Source organism: Meriones unguiculatus, chromosome 14 (assembly GCF_030254825.1).
Source record: "Meriones unguiculatus strain TT.TT164.6M chromosome 14, Bangor_MerUng_6.1, whole genome shotgun sequence".
Taxonomy (NCBI): Eukaryota; Metazoa; Chordata; class Mammalia; order Rodentia; family Muridae; genus Meriones; species Meriones unguiculatus.
In genome coordinates this window covers 72,759,837-72,775,995 of record NC_083361.1, presented here as the reverse complement: position 1 = coordinate 72,775,995, position 16,159 = coordinate 72,759,837, and the positions used below count along the sequence as shown (strand labels likewise).

Sequence of the window (16,159 nt, the reverse complement as noted above, 5' to 3'; positions counted from 1 at the left end):
ATGACAAATGTGTTTTAGTTGTTCTCTTTCCTGAAGAACATACAGTTTGTAAATCCTGCTGGAGACCTGGTGAACATGAATAAGAATTTAAAACGGGATACAGAGTATGACATTTTCTATATCTTGAATATTAAGCGCTACATGGCACTTAAAATAAAAATAGGACAGTTTTCCAGTCATTTTCCAAATGGTCAACAACTGCATATATCTGATGAAATGATAGACTGGGCTACAAATATCAGAGAGGTAATTTAGTCTTAATTTTAATTCTAATTCACATGTAGTGCAACGACCTAAAAATCTAACCGTCTACTTGAGCTTCATCATGGCATAAAAGTTTTCACATTTTCTCATTTACTGGGCTCACTTTCCACCCTCCTAGATTCCTTTTCTCTCTCACTCTCTCTTACTCTCACTCTCTTGTGTTTCATAATATGTAACTCACCATATGTTCATAATATTCATCTGAAAACAGTAGTATGCTTTACAATATGAAACATGTGAGTAAAAGAGGTCTTGTAGTAGCTCCATATAGTGAATCACTACAGCTTTTGCCACATATGTTATATTCTTTAATTTTACAATATATCTGATTTTCTGCAGACTCCACCCTCGGAATGTAGTATGCCTTGCAGACCTGGACTCAGAAAATCCCCTCAGGAGGGAAAGGCTGTCTGCTGTTATGATTGCAACCCCTGCCCAGAAAATGAAATTTCCAACATGACAAGTAAGGATATGTTTATCTAAAGTAATGCACATTGTTTTCTTCTTCCATATTCATATAGTTCTCAAAAAATTCTTTGGTAATGGAAAAGATAAATCTTATTATGAAGCTAAAAACATCAGTAAAACTGCTGCTTGAAATAATAACCACTCTGTCTCTTTTGTCTCTTTAACTGCATTTTTCCTCATTCTTCATGGATTAGGGTATCTAATATTTTTTTATTTTTTATATTTCTTTCAAGTCCTAATTATTATTGCATCATCTCATCTTTTTAATTTTCAGTTGTACTAAAATCATATGTGCTTTGCATCATTTTATTTTCAGAGCACCCTAAGTTAGAAAACTTTTTCTAACTTAGGGTGCTCTTAATGACTAGATATTCAATGACATTGAATTATGATGTAGAAACATGCACTTTTGTACTGTGCTATGGTAATCAATAGTGTCATTTGTAGGTTCAATTTCCATTGTACTATAGCTCTTGTATGTGCTTGAGGTCAAGATATGGACCTCTGGTTTAAAGCTTATATTCTAATGTTCATAACCAGTACACACAGAGACTTCTTAATTAAGTGGGGATAAATACTTTATGTTCATAAGAAGTTGGAAAATGATGTTATTTCTAGAGCACTAGGAAATTGAATGATGGAATTGATAGCTGTTGAGGTGTTTAGAAATATCTGAACAAGGTGATGCAGAGGCAGGGAGGTCTATGTGAGTTCAAAGCCATCCTGATCACAAAGAGAGTCCAGGACAGCAAAGGCTATTCAGAGAAACCTTGCCTCAAAAAATAAAGAAAATGAAAAAAATAGCTGATCAAGTGGATAGAAATCAGAAAGGAAGAAGTCAAAGCATCACTATTTGCAGATGATATGATAGTATACCTGAGTGACCCCAAAAATTCTACCAGGGAACTCCTACAACTGATAAACACCATCAGCAAAGTGGCTGGATACAAAATTAACTAAAAAAAAAAAAATCAGTAGACAAAAGGGCTGAGAAAGAAATTAGGGAAACAACACCCTTCATAATATCCACTAATAACATAAAGTACCTCAGGGTGAATCTAACCAAGCAAGTGAAAGACCTGTTTGAAAAAAAACTTTAAGTCTCTGAAGAAAGAAATTGGAGAAGATATCAGAAGATGGAACAATCTCCCATATTCATGGCTTGGCAGGATTAACATAGTAAAAATGGCCATCTTACCAAAAGCAATCTACAGATTCAATGCAATTTCAATCAAATTACCAACACAATTCTTTACAGACTTGAAAGAAAAATTCTCAACTTCATATGCAATAACAAGAAACCCAGAATTGCTAAAACAATGCTCTACAATAAAAGATCTCTGGAGGTATCGCCATCCCTGATCTTAAGCCGTACTATAGAGCAACGGTAATAAAAACTACATGGTACTGGCATAGAAACAGAATGGTGGATCAATGGAACTGAATAGAAGACCCAGAAATAAACCCACAAACTTATGGACACCTGAATTTTGACAAAGAGGACAAACCATACAAAGTAAAAAAGACAGCATCTTCAACAAATGGTGCTGGTCTAACTGGATGTCTACATGTAGAAAATATGCAAATACATCCATACTTATAACCCTGCACAAAACTAAAGTCCAAATGGATCAAACACCTCAACATAAAACCAGACACATTAAATCGGTTAGAAGAAAAAATTGGAAAGAGCCTTCACCTCATTGGCACAGGAGACAACTTCCTGAACAGAACACCATCATCACAGGCTCAAAGAGCAAAAATCAGTAAATGGGACCTCATGAAACTTAAAAGCTTCTGTAAAGCAAAGGACACAGTCATCAGAACAAAACGACAGCCTACAGACTGGGAAAGGATCTTCACCAACCCTCTATCTGACAGAGGGCTAATATCCAGTATATATAAAGAACTAAAGAAGTTGAAAAGCAGCAAATCAAGAAATCCAATTAAAAAATGGGGAACAGAGCTAAACAGAGAGTTCTCGATAGAGGAATATTGAATGGCAGAGAAACACTTAAAGAAATGCTCAACTTCATTAGCCATCAGAGAAATGCAACTCAAAGCGACCCTGAGATTTCACCTTACACCCATCAGCTCAGTGTCCAAGTGGGTTATATTGTAATGGGAAGAGAGGCTGCCTCTGACATAAACTGATTGGACTTCTCTTTGATCACCTTCCCCTGAGGAGGGAGCATCCTTACCAGGCCACAGAAGATGAAAATGCAGCCACTCCTGGTGAGATTTGATAGACTAAGATCAGAAGGAAGGAGAGGAGGAGCTCCCCTATCAGTGGATTTTGGGAGAGGCATTTGTAAAGAAGAGGAGGGAAGGTGGGATTAGCAGGGGACGAAGGAGGAGTTTCTGGGGAGATACAAAGTGAATAAAGTGTAACTAATAAAAGTTTTAGAGAGAGAGAGCGCTAAGGCTAGAGGGTTAAATGTGGTTCAAACACTTCCAGGTCAAGAAATTCCACGAGAAATAGAATGGGGTCCTGATGAAAAAAAAAAAGAGGAGGGAGCTTCATCCTACTTCTGTAAGGTGACTTTTAATTACACCTGGAAAAAGAAAGATGTGTTCATTGCTTCAAGCACTAGAGTGAAGGCTGTCCTCATGGGCCTCCATAAAAACTCATTTCTAAGAGAGAGGCAATGATAATCATATCTTTATTTGCATGTAAACACTCATGTTTATACTCTAAGAAAGGCTAAGTATGCATTAAAAGTGGTTTGCTGGTTGAAAAAAAAAACTCAAGTGACAACACATGCTGGAGAGGTTGTGGAGAAAGGAGAACCCTCCTTCACTGCTGGTGGGAAAGTAAACTTGTACAACCACTCTGGAAATCATTCTGGCACTTTCTCAGACAACTAGGAATAGTGCTTCCTCAAGATCCAACAATACCACTCCTAGGCATATATCCAAAAGAAGCTCAAGTACACAATAAGGACATTTCCTCAACCATGTTTGTAGCAGCTTTATTTGTAATAGCCAGAAGCTGGAAACAACCCAGATGCCCCTCAACTGAAGAATGGATGCAGAAATTGTGGTACATCTACAGAATGGAGTATTACTCAGCAAGAAAAAAAAAAGGAAATCATGAAATTTGCAAGGTAAATGGTGGAAACTGGAAAAGATCATCCTGAGTGAGCTGTCCCAGAAGCAGAAAGACACACACTATATAGACTCACTCATATAGATATATAATATAGAATAAACCTACTAAAATCTGTATACCTAAACAAACTAATCAAGAGGGGGGACTCTGGTTAAAATGCTCAATCACCATCCAGAAAGGCAAAGAGGATGGACATCAGAAGAAGGAGAAAACAGGAAATAAGGGGTCTGCCACAGAGGGCCTCCAAAAGGCTCTGCTCTGCAGATTATCAAAGCAGATGCTGAGACTTATGGACAACTGTTGGGCAGAGTGCATGGAGTCTTATGAAAAAAGTGGAAAATAGTAAGCTCTGGAGAGGACAGGAGGTCCACAAGGAGAGTAACAGAACCAAAAAATCTGAGCACAGGGGTTTTTCCAGACTCATACTCCAACCAAGTACCATGCCCTGTAGAGTCTTTCAGAGGCCCTCTGTGGTAGGCTCCTGTCCTGTTCCCTGTTTTCTCCCTCTTCTGATGTCTCTTCCATTTGCCTTTCTTAATGATGATTGGGCGTCTTACCAGGGTCTTCCTTCTTGATTAGCTTCTTTAGGTGTACTGGTTTTAATGTGATTATCCTATATTATATGTCTAATATTCACTTATAAGTGAGTACGTACCATGTGTGTCTTTCTTCTTCTGAGATCCTTCACTCGGTATGATCTTCTCTAGTTCCCACCAATTGCTTGCAAATTTCATGATGTCCTTGTTTTTAATTGCTGAGTAATATTCCATCGTGTAAATGTACCATAATTTCTCTATCCATTTCTCAACTGAGTGACATCTGGGTTGTTTCCAGCTTCTGGCTATTAAAAATAAAGCTTCTAGGAACATGGTTGAGCAAATGTCCTTGTTGTGTACTTAAGCATAGTTTGGAAATATGCCCAGGAGTGGTATAGCTGGATCTTGAGATAGCACTATCCTAATTTTCTGAGAAAACACCAGATTGATTTCCAAAGTGGTTGTGAAAGTTTACATTCCAACCAGCCTTGGAGGAGGGTTCCCCTTTCTCCACAACCTCTCCAGCATGTATTGTCACTTGAGTTTTTGATCTTAGCCATTCTGATGGGTATAAGATAAAATTTCAAGGTCTTTTTGATTTGCATTTCCCTGATAACTAAGGAATTTGAGTATTTCTTTAAGTGTTTCTCTGCCATATTGCTCTATTGAGAATTCTCTATTTAGCTCTATACCCTATTTTATAATTGTATTACATGAGTTGTTGCTGTTCATCTTCTTGAGTTCTTTATATATTCTGATATCAGCCCTCTGTCAGATAGAGGCTTGGTGAAGGTCCTTTCCCAACCTGCAGGCTGTCCTTTTGTTCTGATGACAGTTTTTTTTTTACTTATAGAAGCTTTTCAGTTTCATGAGGTCTCATTTGCTCATTGTTGATCTTAGAGCTTGTGTTGTGCTTCCATGTGATTTGTATGCAAGGATTATTAAGATAAGGTACATATTTTAAAAATTACATTAAAATATTAATCAAAGTTCATTACAGAACCTAGAGACTAATGTAAGAAAATAAGCGAAGTAAGTGGAATAAAGCATAAAAATTTTCATTAAACTACTTATTAAATTGAGACAATGATATACTTATCAAATTAAATTAAAAGGTCAAATTTATTGACTTTTGTGTTGCTTGAAGATAACAATACTAAACTGAATATTGTTAAATTTCCCTTGCTTCTGTGTTTATTTTTTTTTATTTTCTTGAAAATAGGCTGTTTTCTCATACAATTCACCCAGCCAAGGTTTCCTCTCCCTCTCCTCCTCCAAGGTTCTACCACCTTCCCCCTCACCCATACTCACAACTTGATTTCATTCTCAGAAAATATCAGTCCTCCTAAAGAAAATAATCAAACAGGACAAAGCAAGATAAAATAAAACAAGCCAAGAGCCGTCATATCAAGGCTGGAAATGTCAGCACAATGGGAGGAGAAGAGTATTAAATCCAAGCAAAAGAGTCAGAGAATCTGTTCCCACTGGTAGGAGTCCCACAAAAAACACTGAGCTACCAACCACAACATATGTGAAAAGCACCTGGTGGGAAAAAAAAATGTAGGCCTCATTCTTGTTGCTTCAGTCTCTGTGAGCTCATGTGAGCCCTGCTTAGTTGAATTATGGGACCATATTTTCCTGGAGTACTTCATTGCCTATGTCTGCTATACTCTTTTCTCCTTCCTCTTCTGAAGAAAGAGAACTGATGGAGACCTTCAGTTTAGACTCTTGTCACACAGTGTCTGGCTGTGGGTCCCTGCACCCACTCCCATCTTCTGCCTAAGTAAGACTCTGCGATGATGAGTGGATGAGGTGTTGATTTCGACTGTAGCAAAGTATCATTTAGGAATCATTTCCATGATTTTTATAAAGACTAGTAGTATTTGAGTTTATCCTAGGATTCTGGGATATCAAGTCTCTGGGTTCTGGAAATCCAAGGAGTGTTGGGCATGGGTTCCCTCTTGTGGAGTGAGTTTCAAGGTAAATCAGTCATTGCTTGATGACTTCCACATTAGCCACCATTTCCAATTCACAATGGTGGCTGGGTCGGCATCCAGATTTCTCTCAGTCTCTCTCTTTTATTCTTTTATTATTACTTACATTCTGACCTTAGTCTGCTCGCTCATCTCCAGATCCCACCCTTTCTTCCTCTCCCTCTTTCCAACCCCTAGCCTTCATTTTAGGGGTTCCTCCTCCCCTACCAACTGATTCCAGCCTATGAGCCTCATCAGGACTGTCTGCATCCTCTTCTTCTGTGGCCTAGTAAGGCTGCCTTCTGAAGGGGAAGTGACCCAAAACCCGTAAACCAAGTCCATGTCAGAGGCAGCTCTTCCTCCACTTACCACATGGAGACTGAGCTGACTATAGGCTATATCTGAGCAGGGGTTCTAGCTCTTCTCCATGCATGGTCCTTGGTTGTGTATCAGTCTCTGCAGACCCCCATTTGTAAGTGAATATATACTATATTTGTTTTTTCTGAGTCTGGATTATCTCTCCCAGGATGATTTTTCCAGTTCCACCCAACTGCTTCTAAATTTCATGATGTCATTGTTTTAATGGGTGAGTAATAGTTCATTGCATAAATGTACCACATTTTTAGTTGAGGGACATCTAGTTGTGTGTGTTTTATTTTTCAGTTATTTTTATTAAAGCCAAAAAAATAACAAATAACATCTGAGCATGGGTTTTGTGATACACTGGAGCATCTTTGGATATATGTTGCATTGGAAACTCTCTCTCTCTCTCTCTCTCTCTCTCTCTCTCTCTGCCTTTCAGTTTGGGAAAGGCTTTTTCTATCTTGTTCAATTTCTCAAAGAAGCAACTCTTTGCTCCATTGATTCTTTGTATTGTTGTGTTTGTTTCTATTTTATTGATTTCAGTCCTGAAGTTGATTATTTCCTGCTTTTTACTGCTCTTGGGTATGTTTAATTCATTTTGTTCTATGTCTTTCCATTGTTCTGTTAAGTCTTTAGAGTGAGATATTACTTATTTGTTTATGAAGGCGCTTTGTGCTTTGAGCTTTCCTCCTAGCAGTGCGCACATTAGTCATGTAAGTGTAGGTATGTTGGGCATTCATTTTCATTGACTTCTGTAAAGTCTTTGTTTCTTAATTATTTCTTACTTTTCTCAAGGTTATTGAGTAGAAAGTTAATCAGTCGTGATGAGTTTGTGAGATTCTGCTGATTCTGTTATTGAAGTGCAGTTTTATTGGATGTAGGACTGGTAAGATACAGGGGGTTATTTCACCTTTGTTGAGACTTGGTTTTTGATCAAATACATGGTAATTTTTAAGGAAGATGCTGAGAAATAAAGTATGTCATCCTCTGTTTGGATACAAATGCTGGGTTAATATCTTTTAGGACCATTTGAGTCATAATGTCTCCTACTTCCATTATTTTTCTTTTTAGTTTCTGTCTGGATGTCCTGTTCATTAATGACAGTGGGGTGTTGAAGTCATCAATTATTAACTTATGTGGTTTTCTGTGTAATTTAAAATTCAGTAAGCTTTCTTTTCCAAATATGAGAGCCCTTTCAATTGGAGAAGATATTCAGATTTGAGACATCATCTTGTAGATTTTTTGTCTTTGATGAGTTTGAAGTGTCTTTCCTCATTTCTTTTGATTAGGATCAGATGGAATGGGAGGAGGACCTCCCCTTTCAGTGGACTGGGGGAGGGACATGGGAGAAGATTAGAGAGAGAGGGTGGGATTGGGAGGGAATGATGGAAAGGGCTACATCTGGGATACAAAGAGAATAAATTGTAATAAATAAAAAAATAAAAATAAAATATGAAAAAAGGAACACAGTAAAGAACAAAAATTAAGTGTAATAGAGGATCAGGAAGGTTGCTGTGAGAGTAGGGCTTCTAGGAAGGTCATAACTAACACTCATAAAAGCTCACCAAAATAGCTGCTTAAACAAGAGCTGACCAAAGATTTAAAAAATGGAATGCAGAAAAGACAATAAGGCAACAATCATATATATTGCATATTGTTACTATTATGCAACAGGCAACTAAGGAATATTAAAGGGTTGAGAAATTGCTGTCAGCTGGGAAGAACACTCTATCTGATTATCTTTGGATGCCAAAATTGTCATCCTTGAAAACATACAAATAATTTTACACAGTCTGAACTGGTTGTATTTAAAAATATATGTATATACATAAAATATTTGCATGTAACAACAATTAATGTGTGAAGAAGCCATGAATTTGAAAGAGAGCAAGAAGTATGGAAGTATGGAAGATTTTAAAAGCAGGATAGGTAAGGGGAAAGTTACATAATTTTGTTATAATCTGAATTATGAAATAAGCAAAAAGTGATTATAATGTCAATTTAAAATGGGGTACAGACCTAAACAGAAAGTTCTCAACAGAGGAATCTCTACTAGCCAAGAATCACTTATGAAATGCTCAACTTCCTTAGTCATCAGAGAAATGCAAATCAAAATGACACTGAGATTCCATCTCACACTAGTCAGAATGGCTAAGATCAAAATCTCAAACAACAGGGCATGCTGGTGAGGATGTGAAGAAAGGGGAACACTTCCTTGTTGTTGCTTCTAAGTGAATTGTACAACCACCATGCAAATCAATATGGTTCTTTCTTAGAAAATTGGCAACAGCTTTAACTCAAGACCCAGATACACCTCTCCTGGGTATATACCCAAAATGTGTTCCACAGTGCAACAAGGACACTTGTTCAACTGTGTTCATAGCAGCTTTATTCACAATAGCCAGAACTGGTACACAACCTAGATGTCCCTCAAGTGAAGAATGGATACACATGCTGTGGCACATTTGGACAATGGAATGCTATTCACGTATTAAAACAAACAAATCGTGAAATTTGCAGGCAAATGGATGGAACTAGAAAAGATCATCCTGAGTGAGGTAACCTAGAGCCAAAAAGACGTATGTTGTATGTATTCACTTATAAGTGCATTTTAGTCATATAGTACAGGATAAGCATACTACATGACACAGACTCAAATAACATAATATAGAGGATTCATGGGAGGATAGAAATTTCTCACTTGGAAGGTAAGATAAAATAGAGAGAGGTATTGGCTCATGAGAAGGAATAAGGTAGGAGAGGGGTAGCAGAGAGTTAAGAGGGTGAAGATCAGACCTGCAGAGAGTGAGGGTTAGAAGACAGAAGGCCCCTAATAGAGAAAAGAGAAAATGAGGGTGGGTGCATTTCTGTGACAAGCTGGAGAGCTCAGTCAGCTTAGGCTCCCCGGAAGATATGAGGGGTACACAAGCAGAGAACACCAGCAACAGCCATAGAGTTTGAAGAAGAAACTCACTAAGTAGACTATTCTTCTAGTAGAAGGAGGGAAACACAAAACCACACACAAAAACTTCAGCCAAAAATTTACCCTGCCAACTTGATATGTAGGGATAAAGATAGAGCAGCTAGAGCAAAGAGTGAGGAAATGTGCAGCCAGTGCCGCACTCAAACAAAGACCTATCATATTAGAGAGGGCCGACTCCCGACATTATGAACAAAGCTCTGTGAGACTTGCAGACAGGAGCCTGACAGAGCTGTCCTCTGAGAGGCCCTACTCAGTGCCTCAAAACAGGTGCCTAGATGCACAACCAAACACTGGGTGATTTGTAGGGTGTCTTGTGGAAAAATGGGAAGAAAGAGAAAAGGGCCTGGAAATGATAAGTTTCACAAAAGGACTAACCAAACCAACTAACCAGGGTCCAGGAGGACTTGCTGAACCATGCATGAACTGGATCTAGGTCCCCTACATAGATATAGCAGTTGGGAAGCTTAAGCCTCAAGTGATTTCTCTACTAAAGGAAATGGAGACTGCATCAGACACTGACTCATTTGCCAGCTTTTTGATCATTTTCCCCTGGCAGGATTGCCTTACCAGGCCACAGGGGAAGAGGACACCCTCAGTCCTGATAAAACATGATGACCTGGACTGTTTGGGAAAGGGAGCTTTCCTTTTCTGAGTAAAAGAAGAGAGGGGAGAGAAAGAGAGGAAAGATTGGACTGGAAAGGAAGCAGGGGTGGGGCTACAACAAGGATGGAAAGTCAATAAAAATATAAAAATAAATAAACAAATTTTTAAAAAGTAAAAGGAGGCATAGAAGTAGCTTGTTCTAAGTTCTTTTTTCAAAATATACAAAATTTTGAATAGCAAATGTGTTCTTACATGAGTAATCCACTCTAACTAAGGTATGTTATGGTGACAGCTGGGATATTTTATGACAGGACATTATTGTTTTCCAAAAATACTAAAAAAAAAAAAAATGGCTATATAAGACAGATATAAGAAAAGCTTGCAAAATGTTGGTAAGCATTGAAAATAGGGGATACAGCTTATACAGCTGCCACAATTAATTTCCATATTCCACAAGAGGTAATACAGCTTATTTATGTTTTAATGGTGTATTAATTTGGTGTTTCCTTTGCATAATAGAGAAAACCTAAAATTATGATACTTTGTACCCTATACTAGACATGGATCAATGTGTGAAGTGTCCAGACGACCACTATGCTAACACAAATCGAACTCACTGCCTCAGAAAAGTTGTGACCTTTCTGGATTATGAAGACCCGTTGGGATTGGCTCTGGCTGGCTTGGCTCTATGCTTCTCTGCACTTACAGCTATTGTGCTCGGTGTCTTCTTGAAACACCAAGACACTCCCATCGTCAAGGCCAATAACAGAGCTCTCAGCTATGTGCTACTCATCTCCCTCATCTTTGGTTTTCTTTGTTCCTTGCTCTACATCGGCCATCCCAGTACGGCCAGCTGCATCCTGCAGCAGACCACATTTGCCATTGTGTTCACGGTGGCTGCCTCGACTGTCTTGGCCAAGACGATTACTGTAGTACTGGCTTTCAAGATTACTCTTCCAGGAAGAAGGATGAGATGGCTGCTGGCATCAGGGGCACCAAACTTCATCATTCCTCTATGCACCGTGATCCAACTGATTATCTGTGGAATTTGGCTGGGAACTTCTCCTCCATTTGTTGATGCAGATGTACAGGTGGTACATGGCCACATCGTTGTTGTTTGTAACAAGGGTTCTGTTATAGCTTTCTACTGTGTTCTGGGATACATGGGCTCTGTTGCCCTAGCAAGTTTCACTGTAGCTTTCCTGGCCAGGAATCTACCTGACACATTCAATGAAGCCAAGTTCCTGACATTCAGCATGCTGGTGTTCTGCAGTGTGTGGATCACCTTCCTCCCTGTCTACCACAGCACAAAAGGCAAGGTTACAGTCGCTGTGGAGGTCTTCTGCATCTTAGCCTCAAGTGCAGGGCTACTTCTTTGCATCTTTGCCCCAAAGTGCTACATCATTTTGTTAAGACCACAGATGAATTCCTTTCTTAAGTTCAGAAACTCACATGGTAAAGCTGAAAATATTCGTTGAATTTAAGTAGCTCATTTATAATACCAATCATATCCCCAAGATAACATAATCATTAAATTTCATCAAATATCATATCAAAATATGGGGATTGTACCATGAAAAAATACAAAGCAGGCTGCATAATAAAGTTCTCACACATGACCTAGACTTCAGTTTCTTGGATCAAACTTTATGATCAGGCGCTACTGTATGAATAAGGCTGGTTTTAAATTATTGATTTGAGTGGTATGTGGTTATTGGAAATGAACACTACAAATTATTTCATATGTGGAAATGTTACATAGAAAAAAAATATATCACAAAGTGGAGAATATAAACAGATAGAATTTAGTAAGGAAAATATTTATATTTATCCAGGACTGCAAGGAAATCTATAAAAATGATCAAATAATTTTCTATGTGAGGTGATATCCATGAATTTGTAAACATAAGAATAATAATTTTATAACATACCTAACTGCTTTTTGATTAAACTTGAAGGATGGTGAACAGGAAGACATTTCATGCTTTAAGTTGATGCTGCTGAAAACCTAATATACCAGAACATAAAAGGTCTTTTAATATCATGCTTTTCCATTTTTCTACATGATCATAGTAACAAATTCCTTTCTAAGTATTTATGTTTATATTCCAAAACATAGGCTGAATTCAAACTTAGAAGCTTATTAATGTCATAAAAACCAATCAGTTGAGAAATGCATAACAGTTTAAAGAACTGGCAATAACAGTTTATATGCTCCAACCTAAATAGAACAGATAAACAAATGTTCTCACCATCAAAGTTTGGCAAAAATTTTGGCATAGGAATCGAAAAATTTAAAAACCATTAAGTAAGGATAGCTGTGAAATGCTATCTCTTTTTTCTCTTTTATTTTTTTACTTTTTAAACTTTTATTAATTATACTTTATTCACTTTTTATGCCCCCATAAACTCCTCCCTCCTGTCCTCCTAATCCCACCTTCCCTCCCCCTTCTTCACACATGCCCGTCCCTAAGTCCACTGATAGGGGAGGTCCCCCACTCCTTCCTTCTGATCATAGTCTATCAGATCTCATCAGGAATGGCTGCATTGTCTTGCTCTGTAGCCTGGTAAGGCAGCTCTCGCATCGGGGAGGGGGGTGATCAAACAGCAGGCCAATCAGTTTATGTCAGAGACAGTCCCTGTTCCCATTACTGTGGAACCCACTTGGACATTGAACTGCCATGGGCTCCATCTGTGCAGGGGTTCTAGGTTATCTCCATGCATGGTACTTGGTTGGAATAGGAGTCTCTGGAAAGACCCCTGTGTTCAAATTTTCTGGTTCTGTTGCTCTCCTTGTGGAGTTCCTGTCCTCTCCAGATCTTACTATTTCCCACTTCTTTCATAAGACTCCGTGCACTCTGACCAACAGTTGGCCATAAGTCTCAGCATCTGCTTTGATAGTCTGCAAGGCAGAGCCTTTCAGAGGCCCTCTGTGGCAGGTTCCTAGGTTGTTTCCTGTTTTCTTCTTCTGATGTCCATCCTCTTTACCTTTTGGGATGGGGATTGAGCATTTTAGTCAGGGTCCTCCCTCGGGATTTGTTTCTTTAGATGTACAGTTTTTAGTAGGTTTATCCTATGTTATATGTCTATATGAGTGAGTATATATCCTGTGTGTCTTTCTGCTTCTGGGACAGCTCACTCAGGATGATCTTTTCCAGATCTCACCATTTACCTGCAAATTTCATGATTTCCTTATTTTTCATTGCTGAGTAATATTCCATTGTGTAGATGTACCACAATTTCTGTATCCATTCTTCAGTTGAGGGGCATTTGGGTTTTTCCAGCTTCTGGCTATTACAAATAAAGCTGCTACAAACATGGTTGAGCAAATGTCTTTATTGTGTACTTGAGCCTCTTTTGGTTATATGCCTAGGAGTGGTATGGCTGGATTTTGAGGAAGCACTATTCCTATTTGTCTGAGAAAGCGCCAAATTGATTTCCAGAGTGTTGTATAAGTTTTGATCTTAGCCATTTTGATGGGTGTAAGGTGAAATCTCAGGGTAGTACTGATTTGCATTTCCCTGATGGCTAATGCGGTTGTACATTTCTTTAAGTGTTTCTCTGCCATTCGATATTCCTCTATAGAGAATACTCTGTTTAACGTTGTCTGAAATGCTATCTTTAAAACATGATACTGTTCTTGCAGTTCTGATTTCTTGACAAAATGTCCACAAGATCAAACATGAAAATCCTGGCATAGCCTCAGGAGATCTTCTTTAGGATATCTTTCAATAAACTAATAAGCTATAGGCAGTAGAGAGTACCTACAGGAGGAAAACTCATTCTTTTTTATTTTTTTATTATTGTTTATTATTAGTAGTTACATTTTATTAACTCTGTATCCCAGCTGTATCCTGCTCCCTTATTCCCTCCCAATCCCACCCTCCCTCCCTCAGCTTCTTCCTCACCTTCTCCCTGCCCTTTGCCAAGTCCACGGATTGGGGAGGACCTCCTCCCCTTTCTTCTTGCATGTTTTATCAGATATCTTCAGGACTGCCTGCAAAGTCCTCCTCTGTGGACTAGCAGGAATGCTCCTCCCTTGGGGAGTGGGGATGTCAAAGAGCCTGACATTGAGTTCCTGTCAGAAATAGTCTCTGTTCCCCCTTATATGGGAAACCAATTGGTTATTGAGCTACCACGAGCTTCATCCGAGCAAAGGTTCTAGGTTATATCCATATATGGTCCTTGAAGAGATGATAAACATAATGAGGTCTATACACCTAAAGAAAATAAACAAGAAAGCAGACTCGGGGTAAGATGATCAATCCTCACTTAGAAAGACAAATGAGATGTGCATTGTACATATGACAGGAGTCTACTGCAGAAGGCATCTGAAAGACTCTACCAAGCAGTGTTTCAAAACAGATACTAAGACTCATAACCAAACCTTCAGCAAAGGAAAACTTTTTCTTTTTTTTAATTTTTATTTTTTTATTTTTATTTTTTATTACAATATTACAAGTTATTCACTTTGAATCCTGGCTATGGCCCCCTCTCTCATCTCCCAATCCTTCCCTCCCTCTTCTTCCCCTATGCCCCTCCCCTAGTCCACTGATAGGGGAAGTCCCCCCTCCTTTTTTTTATCTGACCCTAGCCTATCAAGTCTTATCAGGACAGGCTGTCTTGTCTTCCCCCTGTGGCCTGGCAAGGCTGCACTCCACAAAGGAAGGTGAGCAGAGAACCTGCCACTTTGTCCGTACTATAGACAGCCCCTGCTCCCCTTCCTAGAGAACCCACTCTGAGACTTAGTCTATGGTTTACATCTGAGCAAAGGCTGTAGTTCCTCTCCATGCATGCTCCTTGGTTGGCATATCTGTCTCTGCATGCTCCCCTGGGTCCACTGTTTTTGGCTCTGTTTGTCTCCTTTAGGAGTTCCTGTCCCCTGCAGGTCTTTTTTTTTTTTTTTTTTTTAGCTGTTTAATTTCTTTTTTTTTTTTATTTTTTTAAATTTTTTCATCAATTACACTTTATTCATTCTGCATCCCCCCATAAACCCCTCCCTCCTCTCCTCCCATTCCCACCCTCCCTCCTCCCTCTGCTTGCATGCCACTCCCCAAGTCCACTAATAGGGGAGGTTCTCCTCTCCTTTCTGATCTTAGTCTGTCAGTTCACATCAAAAGTGGCTGTATTGTCCTCTACTGTGGCCTGGTAAGGCTGCTCCCCCCCCCCCCCAGAGGGAGGTGATCAAAGAGCAGGCCAGTCAGATTATGTCAGAGGCAGTCCCTCTTCACATTACTATGTAACCCAATTGGACTCTGAACTGCCCTGGGCTACATCTGTGCAGGGGTTCTAGGTTATCTCCATGAATAGTCCTTGGTTGGAGTATGAGTCTCTGGGAAGTTCCCTATGTTCAAATTTTCTTGTTCTGTTGCTCTCCTTGTGGAGACCCTGTCCTCTCCAGCTCTTACTATTTCCCAGTTCTTACCTAAAATTCCGTTCACCTGCCCAACAGTTGCCCATCCGGCTCAGCATCTGCTTTGATAGTCTGAAGGGCAGAGGCTTTCAGAGGCCCTCTGCGGTAGGTTCCTAGGTTGTTTCCTGTTTTCTTCTTCTTCTGATGTCCATCCTCTTTGCCTTTCTGGATGGGGATTGGACGTTTTAGTTAGGGTCCTCTCTCTTGCTTAGTTTCTTTAGATGCACAGGTTTTAGTGGGTTTGTCCTATGTTGTATGTCTATATGAGTGAGTATATACCATGTGTGTCTTTTTGCTTCTGAGACAACTCACTCAGGATGATCCTTTCCAGATCCCACCATTTACCTTCAAATTTCATGATTTCCTTATTTTTCGTTGCTGAGTAATATTCCATTGTGTAGATGTACCACAATTTCTGCATCCATTCTTCAGTTGAGGGGCATC

At 39.1% G+C, this 16,159-nt stretch overlaps 1 protein-coding gene across 1 annotated transcript in view; it reads left to right on the top strand.

Annotated features, from left to right (window-relative positions):
* LOC110549604 (vomeronasal type-2 receptor 116) overlaps positions 1–11,780 on the top strand; it is a 42,816-nt gene extending 31,036 nt beyond the window's left edge. The window contains exons 4-6 of the mRNA XM_060366217.1: positions 19–246; positions 604–727; positions 10,861–11,780. Of these exons, the coding sequence (XP_060222200.1) occupies positions 19–246; positions 604–727; positions 10,861–11,780 (1,272 nt within the window). The remainder of the gene's footprint in view (positions 1–18; positions 247–603; positions 728–10,860) is intronic.
* The last annotated feature ends 4,379 nt before the right edge of the window (positions 11,781–16,159 follow it).